Here is a 14,611-nt window from a genome sequence, read left to right as displayed (position 1 = left end):
GTAACCAGGTGTTTTTATTATTGCCATATCTCTAATATCTGGGAGGGGAAAGGTAGATTTGGGGAACTGCTGTCAGGAATCAGGTTCTGGCTTGCTCTGGCACTGGGGCACAGTAGCTCCAGAAGCTCTGTTGCAGCCTCAGCCCTGCTGTCCATGGGCAGCCATGGGAGATCTGTGATGCAGGACATGAGATGATGCAGGATGTGGGATGATGCAGGATTCAGGATATGGGATGTGGGATGCAGGATGTGGGATGCAGGCTGGCTGGCCTGCCATGCTGTGGATCAGGGAAATTGTGAGCTGGGCTGCCATGTGGGGTGTTGTTTAACAGTGTCTCTGGTTCTTGGCCTCAGAGGGTGACAGAACCATCACAAGAGAGACTTGTGAGCAGATTTTATGCTGGGTTTGGGTGGCTGCAGGGGAAATCAGGCTCTGCTCCCTTCTCATGTGAAGAGGCCTCAAGCACAACTCTGAGAGGACAGTGAGAATGCTGCAGGGCATCTTCCCTTTTCCTCTTCAGATATGAAGAGGCAGTTTTTTAGTGAATCCTAGAAGTCAGGAGGGAGACAATGACTGAACAGGATGAAGACAGGAGCAGTCAGACTTTTCCATCCCAGGGCCAGGAACATTCACGTGTTGGATGGTCCAGCTGGGACAGCATCAGTGCAGCTTTTCCTGTATCCCCAGTTCAACCCACTCACAAAAACCAAACAAAACTTGCCTTCTACCACATCCATTACCTCCTCTGGGCTTCTGGAGTATTCATAAAAACAGTCACCAACTTTTAAAACCTCTGCAGATTCTCCAAATAACCTATGCCAGGGCTTTAGAAATCTTAGGGAGTGCTTGATGTTGTGCAGTGTGTATCTACCCAAATGCAATTTAGCAGCTGCCATGTATCTACATGAGGTATGTCAAGTTCCCCTGCTGTGATCCCCTCTAACCCACTCTCTTTCAGTGGGTACACCATGATTTCAGCCTTTGCTCTTGCTCATTAGATGCTCGTGCTTTAATCTTCCCCATTGGAATGCCAAGATTCATCCACTCTTCTTTAGATGGTATTTTCTTCAAATCTTGTCTTTGTAAGAAAATTGCATCCAATAGAGAGATGTATGCAATTTACTTCAGGTAACTTCAGTTATTTTGATTAAAAATTTTCTCATTTTGCACTTTAGAGTATGTAAGCTTGGAGCAGATGCTGTTGCTTTTATACTTAAATCTCCAAACAGAGTTGAAGGACACTGTCTCATTTCATCTGCTGAAAGAGGCACAAGTGAAAAATTTTTGAGAAATATTTGTGCTATGCATCCAAGCATGATGTTTGCTGTGATTGCAAGAGCAGGATATTATTGATTCATATTACCTTTTCTGTGTCTCTGTGTACAGAACATCCACTGGAGAAATTGCTGCCTGTCAGTCATTTTTTCTCTGGGTTTTGTGCCATGCCTGTGCCTGCTCTTGTGCTTATGGACTCGCATTCCATTCACAGCAGCAGTTTTTCAATTTATCAAAATAATTTTGTATCCTGACATGGCCCTCCAAAGAGCTTGTGGAGTCTCATAGTTTCATAACTTTTGACATTTTGATGAGCATACTCTGCCTCTCTCAATGATTCCTGCAGAGGCAGAGGACAGCTCACTAGTGTCCTCCAGTGTACCAACTCTCATAATTTTATCAGCTTAAGAAAATAAAAGAATACTAAAAATTAAGAGGAAACCCACCCCCAGACACACTTTGTACCTATGAGAACTTTGATGATTGATTATTGGGCCCCTATTAAAGAGTTGTCCATGGAAGGAGATGCTGTGCTGGCTGGAGACCCACAGGCAGTTTCCTGGCCTGTCCAGGGTGGTCTCTTGTTGCTCACGGGCTTCCTCTCCACATTTTCCATTTCTAAAGGAGTTTTACACTGCATTTGTGATGAAGCAGGAAAGCACCAGCAATATAAACAACACAGCTGCTGTTTGCAGGAAAAATTATTGGTTTATTAAGACAAAAATTACAGAATATTTTGCAGTTTGGGCACGATTTCAGAGTCCCAACTGGAATCAGTGCTTTCAACAAATCAGAGGCCCACTGAGTGTGAGAAGTGAGACAGAGGTCTGTCACAGCTGTCCCCACTGCAGGAGAGGAGGGCTGACCTCCAGGCACTGAGGAAGGTGCTGATGACGGAGCAGGGCTGGAAATGGCCACACATTTGGCCAGGGCACGAGTGTGAAGGCAGGATTTGGTAAGAAGGAGGCTGGTGGGACCTGCAGATGTTCCCAGCCCAGGCCAGGCCTGCTCTTATGGCAGTGCAAGGGGACAGAGAGCGTGGCCATGCCTGGCTGCTCTCAGATCAGTGCCCTGGAGCAGATGGCTCTGTGCCATGGCATCCCAGCCACCTGGGGCCCACCTGAAAAGGGCTTTCAGCTGGTGGATGAAGCACAGAAATCAGGAATGCTCATCCCCAAATCCTGCCCTGCACTTCCACCCCAGAGAAACGCAGCCCCGTCATCTGCTCGGTCCCTCCCTCTGGTGAAGGCAGGATGTGTGCCAGCTTCAGCGGAGCTTCCTTAAATACAGGTGGATCCCGTTCTTGGAGCGAAGGATGATCCGAGTTATCTTGAGGGGGGGCGTGGCAGGGTCGGGCAGGAGCTCGAAGCGCAGCAGGGTCAGAGCCAGTGCCACCTTCATCTCGTTCATGGCAAACTGCTGCCCGATGCAGTTCCTGCAGGGAGAGGGAGCAGCTCAGCCAGCCCCATCCAGTGTGGGGCACTGCAAACGCCACAGCCCATCCCAGTGTGGGGCACTGCAAACCCCACAGCCCATCCCACACAGCCCAATCCCAGTGCTGGGCACAGCAAACCCCACAGCTCATCCCAGTGTGGGGCACTGCAAATGCCACAGCCCATCCCAGTGTGGGGCACTGCAAACGCCACAGCCCATCCCACACAGCCCAATCCCAGTGCTGGGCACAGCAAACCCCACAGCCCATCTCAGCCCATCCCACACCAGCACACATCCTCCCCCTCAGAACACAGGGGGCCCCAGGGGCATGGGCTGAGCAGGAGGAATGGAGAGGAACATCAGGAGCTCGATGTGTGGTCACGGAGAACGAGGGAGATGGGGAAGCCAAAGGAAGCCAGTAGGGATGAGGGGGTGGGACTCCAAGCAGGGAAGGTCTGCAAGGTGCTGGCCTTGAAGGAGTCAGCACAGGGCAAAGGGAAGGATTGGGAGGAAGGGAAAAGGGGAGAATCAAAAGGCAAGAGGGTGGGGTGGGGTCTTTGAATCAAGGAGAGGAGAGCAGGTGAGCTCAGAATGCTGCAAGCTCCCTGCAGGATGCCAACAGGATGTCCCACAGCTTTGGGATCAGTTCCCTGTCCCCAGAAGGGGCTTGGCAATGCTGCCTTCCCATTTTGCCTGCTGGTATCAGAACCCTTCTGTTGCACAAACAGTTATACCCTCATTTAACTATTTAACTATGTAATTCTGCAGGTAGTGGTCTCTGCCCACTACTCCTTCAGTGTTCAGTTCCCTTTACCTCATTCCAGCAGAAAAAGGCAGAAAGGCATGAGAGTGCCTGCCAGAGACATTCTCCGGGGAAAAACGCAGAGGGTCAAACACCTGGAAATGAAGAACATGCAGCAAGAAAAAGTGATTATTTAAAGAACACACTACTGACTGGTTTCTTGAGAAATGTGACACCCCTTCATTTATGAACAACTCCATAGCAGAGAGAGAATTCTAACGGGTGAAGGGTACATGGGAAGAGGCACATCACTGTCACAGATATATTTTATGAAAAATCCTTTCCTTAGGATTTTTTCTCCTGAGAAGCTGAGAGACCTCAGGAACAAAATGTAAACAATGGTTATCTGCTGCTGTGGAATGCAACAGGTGCATCTGTGATTGGTCTCATATGGTTGTTTCTAATTAATGGTCAATCACAGCCAGCTTGCTCAGACTCTCTGTCCGAGACACAAGCCTTTGTTATTCATTCCTTTTTTTCCTATTCTTAGCTAGCCTTCTGATTAAATCCTTTCTTCTATTCTTTTAGCATTGTTTTAATACAATATATATCATAAAATAATAAATCAAGCCTTCAGAAACATGGAGTCAGAGCCTCGTCTCTTCCCTCATCCTAAGATCCCTGCAAACACCGTCTCACACACCACAAAGGGAAAGAACTATTAGGAGATCAAAAAAAAAAAAAACTCACCAAAGGATCTTTCCATACTTCAGGGTTTCTGTGAATGAGGTAAATGCTTATTGCAGTGACGCTGCCTGGAAAACAATTGAGGAGGAGACAAGGGCTCACTGACAAAGGAACAAGCCAACATCTGCACAGCCCTGGCTGAACATGTGTGCCAGCAGGAGGCAGCTGGTGCCTGAGAGCAGGGGCAGCAGGAGGGGGATGCACAGACCTTCGGGCAGGGTGCGTCCATCGGGGAAGGTGATGGGCTTGCTGAGCTGCCGGGACACGCCGGGCACGGGCGGGTAGAGGCGCAGGCTCTCCTTGATGCACATGGTGCTGTAAGGCATCTTGCCCAGGTCCTCCCTGTTGGGACAGCCAGGCTGAGCCCCACATCCCCCCCAGTGCCTGTGCTGGGAGGTCCCTTCAGCCACAGCCACCCAGCCCCTGAGCAGACTGCAACAGAACAGAGGGACCCGCAATGCCCACCTGAACAGCCACTGAACAAGCTCAAGTGCAAAGAGACAGGGGAAAATGAAAAGCACATCTATGATGTCTTGTGGTGAGAAAATAGGAGAGAGCCAAGAGCAGTGCTGGTGGCCCAGGACTTGGGATGGCATCCAGAATGTCCTTTCCAGACTTAGCTGCAGGGTCTGTGAAGTCCCTGTGCATGCAGCAACCTTTAGCACTCGCAGTTTTGAGCCTTGACGGCATCGCTCACTGAGAAATGGCAGCGATAGGAAAGGAGTGACCAGCAGAGGAATTGGTGCAGCCTTACCACTGGATTGTCTCCCGGTCCCCCAGGATGCCCTGGATCTCCTCCCTGCAGCGCTGCTGGTGCTCAGGGTGGGTTGCCAGGCAGTAGAAGAGCCAGGAGATGCCACTGGCTGTTGTGTCATGGCCTTCAAACATGAAGGTGTCCACCTCAGCACGCAGGTCCTCATCGGACAGTGCAGCTCCATTCTCATCCTACAGTCCAGAGACACTCTCAGTGGCCCACATACATAAAATTTATATATATATATATATTACAGTAACACACACACACACATATATAAAAATATGTAACTATCCCAGTAGGGACCATTGTATTCTTTCAGCTCTTGCAAAAGGGGTGTGATGATGCCTGTGTGATACATGTAAACAAAATCAATGTCTGTTTACACCGAATTCAGAGCTCCCTTCCCTTCACTTTTAAATCTCTTTACCCCCCCTTATTAAAGCACCAGGACTACAGAATCCCTCTGCATGCTGTATACCCAAAAAGACACTGCCAACACTTCAGCAATGGAAAATTAGATCACCTTGGCCTCTCTTCAACTGGGTGGGACTGGGCTAATTTTTTTTAATGGCTTGTGCAGTCCTGAGGTTCTCTGGTGGCTTGTGGCACCCCTGCTAAGACTGACTTGCTTTTGCACTCTGTGCCCTGCCACACATACACTCCTTGCCACTCACTTTGGCACACAGCAGAATGTCCAAGAAGTCCAAATGTCTCTTCTTCTGGATCTTTTCAAATTCCCGTTCATCTTTAAGGGATTCCTTTCGCTCCTGGATCACCTTGTCTGGGGCAGAAAGAGTTAAAGGTTCAGCTGCAAAATAGTCCTTCCTTTGAATGCAAACCTCACCCAAGGAGATGAGCACTGCTCAGCCCATGATGCATTTGACCTGTGCTTCTGCATCCCAGGCACTTTGGTTTTTCCAGCAGCATGGCCACAAATGCCATGGACATTGTCACCCTTTTCTTTGTTCACCATGGACTTCTCAGCCTACTTTACACACCTCTCATGCATTTAAGTCACACCTGGCTTGGAATGGAAAATCATTTGTTGCACTGGTGTTGCCTGCAATGCCCATTCCTTGTCTCACCAGTCTCTGGACATTTTACAGGAGCATTTCCAGAGGGCAATTCCTCCAACAGTCCAGTTTAATGACCCAGGAGCTGAGAGACCCCTTGGTTTCTTGCCTAGATCAGATCACTACTGCAAGCTGATGCCCTGCTTGGATCTCAGCTCTGAGCCTCTGCGCAGAATTCACTGCACAGGCAAGGAGAAAACCTGACTGCCTCTGCCCAAAGCTTTGGGAGAGGATGCCAGCAGGGAATACCTGTGTGGTCATGAGCGATCCTGCAGGCCTTCCTGAACTGAAACCCGTGGGGGCTGAGCCAGTAAATGATGTCATTGTGGTAGGGGAAGATGCGGAGGCGCTGGTGCACCATGTGGCAGAGGTCGTAGACAGCCTGGATGTAGGTGTTTTTCCTGGACAGAGGGGAATAGGAAGCTTGTAAACTTGTGGGAGCACGGTGACAAGCAATTTGCCCATTTCCCTTCTGAGCTGCAAACTTCCTGCCAGGGTTTGGGGCAGCCAGCACTGACCTGTTGGTCTGGCAGTCGCTGTGACAACTGAAGGCACATTTCATGATGCTATCGAGAGTCATCAAGCTGACGTGCTCAAAGAGCTCCACTGGCTTCCCATCTGCTATCAGCTTTTCCCACTTATCCTAGGGCACAAAGGAGACAGAAATGAGAAGAAAAGGGTCAGCTCTGCATGATCTGTAGTCACCCCCTGGTTAAATGAGTGCTTAGATAGAGATACATCCCACAGAAATAGAAAAAAAAGAAGGGGATCTCTAGTTATCAGCAAAATCCCAGACTGGGATGGTTAATATGTGATTTGCCTCAGGCAACTGCTGTTCTTGGATCCTGGTGGTGGTGAGCCTGGCTACAGCCCATCCTGAGGCAAGAGCACCTGGAGAAGCCCAGGACAGGTGCATTTCTGGGTGATGGGGAGTTACCCAAATCTTTCCTAGGATACAGTGTGTTTCTCTGTACAGGAGCAGCATATACTGGAATTGGGCTTCACTGGGTGCCTTCTTGAGCAGATTTCAGCTTTGTGCCCAGGACACAAACTTTGGAGCAAGGTTTTTTCTGTCACATGATCTCTGTGCCAGTGTTTTGCCAGCAAGTAATACAGGAGCCCTTGCTCAACCCTTTGCACAGGGCACCCCTAAAGAAACAATAAATCCTGCTTCTCCTCCCCAGCAGACACGCAGTGATGATGAATCCACTATTCCCTCGAGGCTCTAAGGAACGAGTGGACTTCAAAGCTGAGAAAGGGAGGGGAGGGAGGAGCACGGTGACATCTGAGCTCCACAGCACTAAACCAGGCTTGCGGGGACAGATGCACGTCCTAGCACAGGCTACGATTGCCACCTGGTGGCACGGGCTCAGACAACTGGCGCTGCGCACAAGGAGTTTCAAACTCCCAGGCACTTCTGAGCCTTGCAAAAGCTCTCCTGGCTCTCCAGCCCCCGGCTCCTGGCTGTTCCCTGGGCCAGTAGGAGGAATCCAGCCAGGATATATTTGAAGCTGCCAGGGAGGTTGGAGTGAGGGAGGTGAAGGAGAAGGGAGAGATTCAGCATCCAGACTCCTCCAGTTCACATGCACAAAGCCTGGTGCCCTTCTCCTGTAATTCCTACTGGTTTCCATCCTGCCCAGCACCAGTGGATTGAAGAACAATGCATTTTCACTGTTTGTGAGCCATGGCAGGGGTTGCAGTCTAGTCATGGGTATGTTGACAGCAAATAATACCCTTTAAGCTTAGATCACACTATAGCCGTGCTCCAACCTTTATTTTTGGCAGATTTATTATGAACATATTTTACCTCAATTCTTTACTTAGACAAACACCTTATAAGAAGCTGCTGCTGGAACTGTGATCATGCATGGGATGGCAGTAACATCAATCCTGAACTCTCAGCCACAGATCCCAAGGCAGTAGTACCAGAGACACTGTCATTGCAGGGAGGCTCAACCTGCTCATCCCTTCCAAGGGCTGCTCATCCCTTCCAGCTCAAGGACAGGGATTTGGGGTGATTCAGAAAGACTGACCACCAGGACACAGCATGTCCTTACAACTACTAGATAAAGAGAACCCTGCTCCAGCATTCACCTCCTAACCAGACAGGATGGGGAGAAGCAAACAGGGCAGAGAGGGGGAGCATCATGAGTCCTACCAGCATCACGTTTGTAGATTCTGCCATCAGGGCCACGTACGGCTTCAAGACGTCGTAGTGAAACCCTGGGGTCAGGAGTTTTCTGTGTTGGTGCCACTTGGGCCCATGTAAGATCAGCAACCCATTCCCTGGGGAAACACAGGCAAGGCATGTTTAGCTGGGCATGCTCTCAGCTGCCTGCAGACACAGCCTCAGCCTGCACACAGTGTGATTAAATCTGCTATCTGAGCTGCTGTGAGAGGGTATTTCCAAATGCTGCCATCAGCCCCAGGGTTCCCAGAGCTGAGCAAAGCCCTGCTCACCAAAATGGCACAGTGGTGTCTCTGAGAAGAAACACCAACACTACTGGAATTGAGAAATTCAGAACAGCAGATGTATTTTTCACCAGTCTCCAATGAATTTAAGCTTTCCCCATCACCAGTCTTCGCTACCTATGGACGTGTAAGTATTTGTACATCTTTTATGTCTGAATTTTCCTTCCTTGAAAATAAACTCAACTACTTAGCACCTTTTTCAGTAAATGCAATAATTTCAGGAAGCTTTTAGCTATAAGTCCATCAAGGAACAGGTACAATGCTGTTTATTTATAGCATGCTTTTGACTAACTTCAGAATCATTCCTGGCAGGCAAAGCCCTGGGAATACATACCAATCCATGGGACAAGGTGTTTGTAGCTGATGTTATCCTTGGGATCTGTTAAAAAAATAAAGAAAGAGAAAATAAAATGGTAAAAATAAAATGGTAAGTGTTTCAATAGCATAAACCCAGGTTTGCAGCTGAAAGCTCCCTCTAGCTCTCACTTTTGGGTATGAAGAAAAACCAGTGACATCCCTGCAGAACTCCCAGTATTTCAACACAAAACAACATTGTCTCTGCCAGCAGCAATAAATACATAAAAAAGCAGATGCTCACACTGGAAAAAACAAGCATATTGGTAGTCCAAAGTCTGTGCAGTGTGATAAATGATTAACCCTCTCAGACATCACTGTTCAGCACCTGTTCCTCTTGATGCACTAAAGATACTTCTCTATAGTAGGAGCCAAAACTCTGAACCTAGAAAAAAGCTCCCAGGTGTTTTCTCCTTGCTGGGATCAGGCACTGAGTAGTTAAATTTTCAAGGAGCACTTGAGGAAGTCTGATTTTCCAGCAATGGATTTAGAGTCAGGTCAGTCCTGCAGCCTTGTGCCTGAAGCACCCAGGGCACAGCACGAAGGAGTGGTGTCTCTCCATGCCTTTAAATGATTTCTGCAGAAAACCTCTCTCTGAAACCCCGCCTTGCTGTAAATTTTGAGGCTGGCATGGGAAATCTGGGGTTGTTGCTCCCCAGCTGAAGCCATAATCTCTCACCTCCTCTGGCCAACAGAACCTTGGCATAGTCGGGATCAGTGATAACCAGGAATGCTGAGAAACTCCCAAACCACATAGGGTGAACAAGTGGGTACTTCTGGGCCCAGAGCTCTGCCTTGTCCAGCACCTCTTCCTCCTTGAGAAACTAGTTCAGGAGAAGAAAAAAGAAAGAAAGAATATACAGATTTGGAGGAAAAAAAATCTCACTATACACTGTCTTAAAAGTTGCACGTCTTTCTGAGCACAAAATCAGGTAAGGATAAACAAGGTGTTTTTCCTCCATGTTTGCAGAGGATGGGAGATAGAGATGTTTGCTGCTTTTAAAGCTCCTATAAAATAATTCTTCCTTATCACTTAAGCTAGAGAACATCCTTGGGCACCATGGTGGTGCCTATCAGCTCATATGTGTTATCAGCTCTTTTTCCATGGCCACCCCATAGAAGACAGATTTGCCCAAGCCAGCATCTGCATTTTGTGGCATGCAGCTACATTCTGACTTGCACATGGCTGAGCAATTAGCATCCTGCAGATGAGAGAAAACAGAGCAGCCAACAGCATCACTGCTAACCCCAGTGCAGCTGTGAGAAACCACAGCCCCCTCCAGACATTTCAGTGGAGAAGGCCAGTGTCCAGGAAAAATTGCACAGAATTAGTCCAAAGTCACCAATGGATTGTGCAGAGAAGGGAACACTGGTTACATTAAGTTAAGTTAACGTTACATTAAGAATTCATTGATTTCTGGGAATTGAATTTAACAGGCAATGAAGAGCTGGCAGTCCTGGGAAGATTTATCTCCTGTCCTTGGAAGTTGCAATCTGAGGAGCAGCACTGTCACCAGCTTTCATATCACCAGCAGTGGCAGGTTCAGTCTGCAGTAATCTCTCCTTTGTTGCTTTTACCGTCAGTGCTGTTGTGTACAGGAAATAGACAGAAAACAAGTGGAAAGATCCACAATCACAGGCAGAGGAAGAAAACCACAGAGACAAAACCATGTAAGATTTTTTTTCTTTGAAGAGAAACTACTCTGGGCCAATATGCAGGGGGAAGGATTTTGGTAAGCTGGGTCTGACATAGCTGCTGCTGCTTTGACTTGAAGATTAATTAAATCAGCATACTGGTGCAGAAATCAGCCTCAAAGTTACCCTACTGGCTGTATGAAGTGAATATTTGCTCAGTTGCTTTAGTGCTGAGTTATCCCAGCTCAGCTTTTGGTCTGGCTGCTGTTTCTCAACCCAGGACATGGCTCATACCCAAATAATCACCCACATCAAATATTCAGCCACGTGTGGCTTGTCTTGGAGATCATACTCCTGAGTCCTGGGTGTCTGCCAGGGGCAGATCTGGGTTCAGCTCCAAGACTGAGCCCCCCCCTTCCTCACGAGCTGAGGTGTCCCTGCAGCACATCCCATGTGTCTCCCACATTCAGCAGAATTATGAACTACAACCAGTTATTACAACCTCCCTCACTCAGGTTGAAGATTTTGAACTTAATATAAATATAAATAGAACCACTTAATATAAATAAATATAAATAGAACCATCAATTTCTCTGACTTCAGGGATCAAATTTTGGGGCAAAAAGAGGCAGCTCTCCTCAGCACCCAACTCTTCAGCAAGTTCCAGCAGAAGCAGTGTTTGGCACAGTGCCTTTAGCTAAGTGACATCTGAACATGTGAAAGCCCCTTTGATACAGCTGCCTGTGCTTGTCCTGTTGTGAATCACAAAAAATATAATGGCAAGTAACTGGGAGGTGCTGAGCAAGTCTCGTTGGCAGGAGTCCTAATCCTAGAAGCTTTTGCATGCAATCTTGTTTTGGAGCAGCGCTTTAGCTTGTGCTATCAAGAACCACCCCTGTGCTGGCAGAGGATTGAACGGGTTTATCAGAGAGGAGAGGTTACCCTCAAGGTGAGTAACCTGCTGCACCAAGCACTCCTGGAGCAGAGGGTGTAAAGTTCTGTGAGCTGCAGAGGAACTGAAAGCTCTCATGCCTTAATCACGGCTCCACATACCCAGCTCTGCACGAAAGACCATTACTTCTACTTCTTCTTCCCCTGGGGGCTTGAAAAGAAAAGTATTAACCCCACTTGGGTCTAAAAAAGAAAGGTAATTGCCTGATCTCATGCTGAAATGCAAGGTTTGAAATGGATCCAACACTAAAAGCATCCGGGAAGAGGCTTAAGGGCACATTTAATGACTACTCACTGATAGCAAATGAAAGGGAGAACACAGAAGCTGAAATCTGAGCATGAGGGTGTGCTGCAGGCAGCCAGAGGGGCTGGCTCGTCCCCACACAGGGCACAAGTGGACAAAGGGCTGCCGAGGGACTGACTGACACCCTCCCTGGGCCAGCAGGGCAGTGACCCTGCCCTCCTCTGCCTCCCACCAACCCCGGCCATGGCGAGTCAGTTTGGTCAGCTCAGGGCTGGCAGTCTGGGTTTAACTAAGCCATGCTGCTGCAGTGAGACTGAACAGCTCTACACAAGCTCTTCCTGATATCTTAGTGCCATTTCTACTGAGTGACTTGGATAAGCAGAGACTAATACCCAGAGAATACTTTAAAACAAAGGAGATCCACCCAGAGCATGACAAATACATTTGAGATTTTAAACTGGCCTGGATCAAAACAAGAAAACAATCAGTTAAATCAGCAGAACAGGAAATGTCAGTGTTCTCCCTGAATACAGCTCACAGGTCCTCCTTGAGGTGTGTGCAAACTTTGTATTCACTGTGTGCCCAGAGCATTGCCAGTTTCCAGTTTCTTTGCTGGCTCAGTGAACTGTTAGGCTCTGGGGAATTCAGCAGCATTAATCAGCAAATTGTTAAATCTTCAAAAAAGGAATTCTCATAAAAACATTGAGGTAAAAGTTGAGGCACGAGCAACCTAGGTATGATGACAGCAAGTGATTGGCACAAATGGTTAAATTTCCTTCCAGGGCAAATAGTCACAACTAACAAACAGAAGAACATACTTTATTTAATTGCAGTTTTAAAGTCTAACTGGCAGTGTAACAAAGCTCTGAACTGGCCCATCTTCATGCTTACATTGCCAAAAGACTGCTTGTTCTGTCCAGCACAGCAACACTGGCACTGCCACAGCACAGAGACAAGTCCTGTGAGGTCTGCTCCTGATTTCCCAGACACTTTTCAGGGTGCCAGCTATTTAATGTGCCACAGAGGTGGCCACGGCAGGACACCAGCAGAGCCCAGTAGCGGGCAAGGTGATTTTAGGCAGCCTTTAGCACATATGGAAAAGCCTTTTGCATCAGGCAAGCTCGTGAGGCTGCTGCTGAGTTGTGAAAATCTGTTTGCCAAGGCAGCCATGGTGATCTGTGTGGGCAAGTGCATAACTCAGGGAATAATCATCCCTGACTCCAGTGACCAGAACCAGGCTCGCCTATGTACGTGGGTTCAGTTACTCATGACCTTAATGCAATTGTAAGTAGATCCACATCTCCTGTGCTGGATGCAATGCCTGTGATGTGTTCTATGGCTGAAAAGTGGCTCAGAACGACAATTGTCAGGTTCACCTGGCCGTGAGGGCGACGCAAGCTGGGAGGGGAGAGGAAGTGCCTGTGGATAACGGGAGCAGCGAGCATCTGCCCAGGAAACCACAGGGAAAGCTGCAGCGGCCCTGCCCTGGCTGTCAGAGGAGCAGGGAGGTGACACTGGAGCCTGCCCCGGCATAGAGCAGCGCGGCTCGGCTGCCCTCCAGCACCTCAGCCCGGCATGACCTTGCCTATGCCACACCGTGCTCTCTTTACTTGCGAGCCAGCCACCACCCTTTTCCACCGTGCAGTCTGCAGCAGCCTGCGGAGCTCTGCGTGAGCCGTGCTCTCGCTAAGCATCACAGGCAGGGAAAGCACGTTGGTCTGGCTGGGAAAAGGGATGCCCACCTCTCACCCGTCCGGCAATTCTCCCGGACAAGTCCCACCGGCATCACTCCCACACGCCCTCGGAAAAGCCGCCCCCCGCACTGCCCCCGCTCCCGGCAGCGCAGCCCCGGCTCTCCCTTCCCCACCTCGTGGACGTGGCCGAAGAGCCAGTGGGTCGGGTGCCCGGGGAAGTCGGCCAGCGCCCGCAGCAGCTCCCGCCGCCGGTGGAACAGCTGGATGGCTTTCAGCAGCACGCAGGTCAGGCAGAACACGGCGGCCAGGTGCAGGACCCTGGAGACATCCACGCCCAGCCACAGGAGCTTCATGGTCCCCGTGAGAGCCGCCAGCCGCTGCCTCCGGTGTCCCCCAGCGCCCCGGCGGCACCGGCCGCGGCAGCCAATGCGGGGCGGAGAGGCAGGTCCAGAGTCCGAGCGGCTGCCAAATCACGGCAGCGCTTGTTGGGAGGGAAGGGAAAGGAAGGGAAAGGGAGCATCCCGCGGGAACGCTCCGCTCGCCGCCGCACCGGCTGGGAGCTGCTGCCCGCCCCGAGCCCCCGCCGCCGGCACGGGCTGGCTCCGCGCCGGGACCTCAGGCTGAAGAGAGAGGGAAAGACCGTGCCTTGGGATTGCTCCTGCCGAGGTCTTCATCACCTATTCCTGCCTCACGAGCTTTCACCCTCATCTCCACCCATTCCCATCGCGCATCCCGGCTGACAGCTCCCGCTCTCCTTCCCTGTTTCCCTCCCTGCTGCCGGCACTGTGAGCCGCATCCCAGCGCCGGCCGGGACAGCGAGCGCGGGGAATGCCGCACTGCAAGATGCCGCGCCCCAGCCGAGGGCCGGGAACCGTGGCAGGTTTGGCACGGCTGGTAGAGGGCAGGCAGCTGCCGGGCAACACCGCTTCCGTGCCACCGCTATCTCTGCGAACAACAGCTCCCGCCGAACCCGGTGGGCCCCAACCGGGCCGTGCCCCGCCGCGCCTCACCGCCCCCTTCCCCGCCCGTCCCACCCGCCGGGGGCGGGACTCGAACCCGCGGCCCTGCCCGCGCCCGGCGGCCCGCGCGGGGCGGTCCCGCGGCGGCCAGTGGGAGCGCGGCTTGCTGGCAGGCGGGCGCGGCGCGGCCCGAGCGGCCATGGCGCGGGCGGGGTGGGCGGCGGCCGCGGGGCCGGGCGAGCCGCCGCGGGGCCGGCGGGGGAGCAACAGCCGC

At 50.6% G+C, this 14,611-nt stretch overlaps 1 protein-coding gene across 1 annotated transcript; it reads right to left on the bottom strand.

The window, feature by feature from the left end:
• Positions 1–1,963: 1,963 nt before the first annotated feature.
• LOC134423218 (cytochrome P450 4B1-like) lies at positions 1,964–13,790 on the bottom strand. Its single transcript, XM_063166055.1, has 12 exons — positions 13,552–13,790; positions 9,534–9,678; positions 8,835–8,879; positions 8,187–8,314; positions 6,547–6,671; positions 6,278–6,429; positions 5,630–5,736; positions 4,953–5,143; positions 4,407–4,540; positions 4,202–4,266; positions 3,524–3,606; positions 1,964–2,710 (listed from the first exon to the last, which is right to left on the bottom strand). The coding sequence occupies exons 1-12, from the start codon at positions 13,729–13,731 to the stop codon at positions 2,542–2,544; spliced, it is 1,524 nt and encodes a 507-aa protein (XP_063022125.1). The 5' UTR covers positions 13,732–13,790; the 3' UTR covers positions 1,964–2,541.
• Positions 13,791–14,611: the final 821 nt, after the last annotated feature.

Source organism: Melospiza melodia, chromosome 11 (assembly GCF_035770615.1).
Source record: "Melospiza melodia melodia isolate bMelMel2 chromosome 11, bMelMel2.pri, whole genome shotgun sequence".
NCBI classification, from domain to species: Eukaryota; Metazoa; Chordata; class Aves; order Passeriformes; family Passerellidae; genus Melospiza; species Melospiza melodia.
Note: the sequence above shows the minus strand (reverse complement) of the source record. Positions and strands in the feature narration are given on the sequence as shown.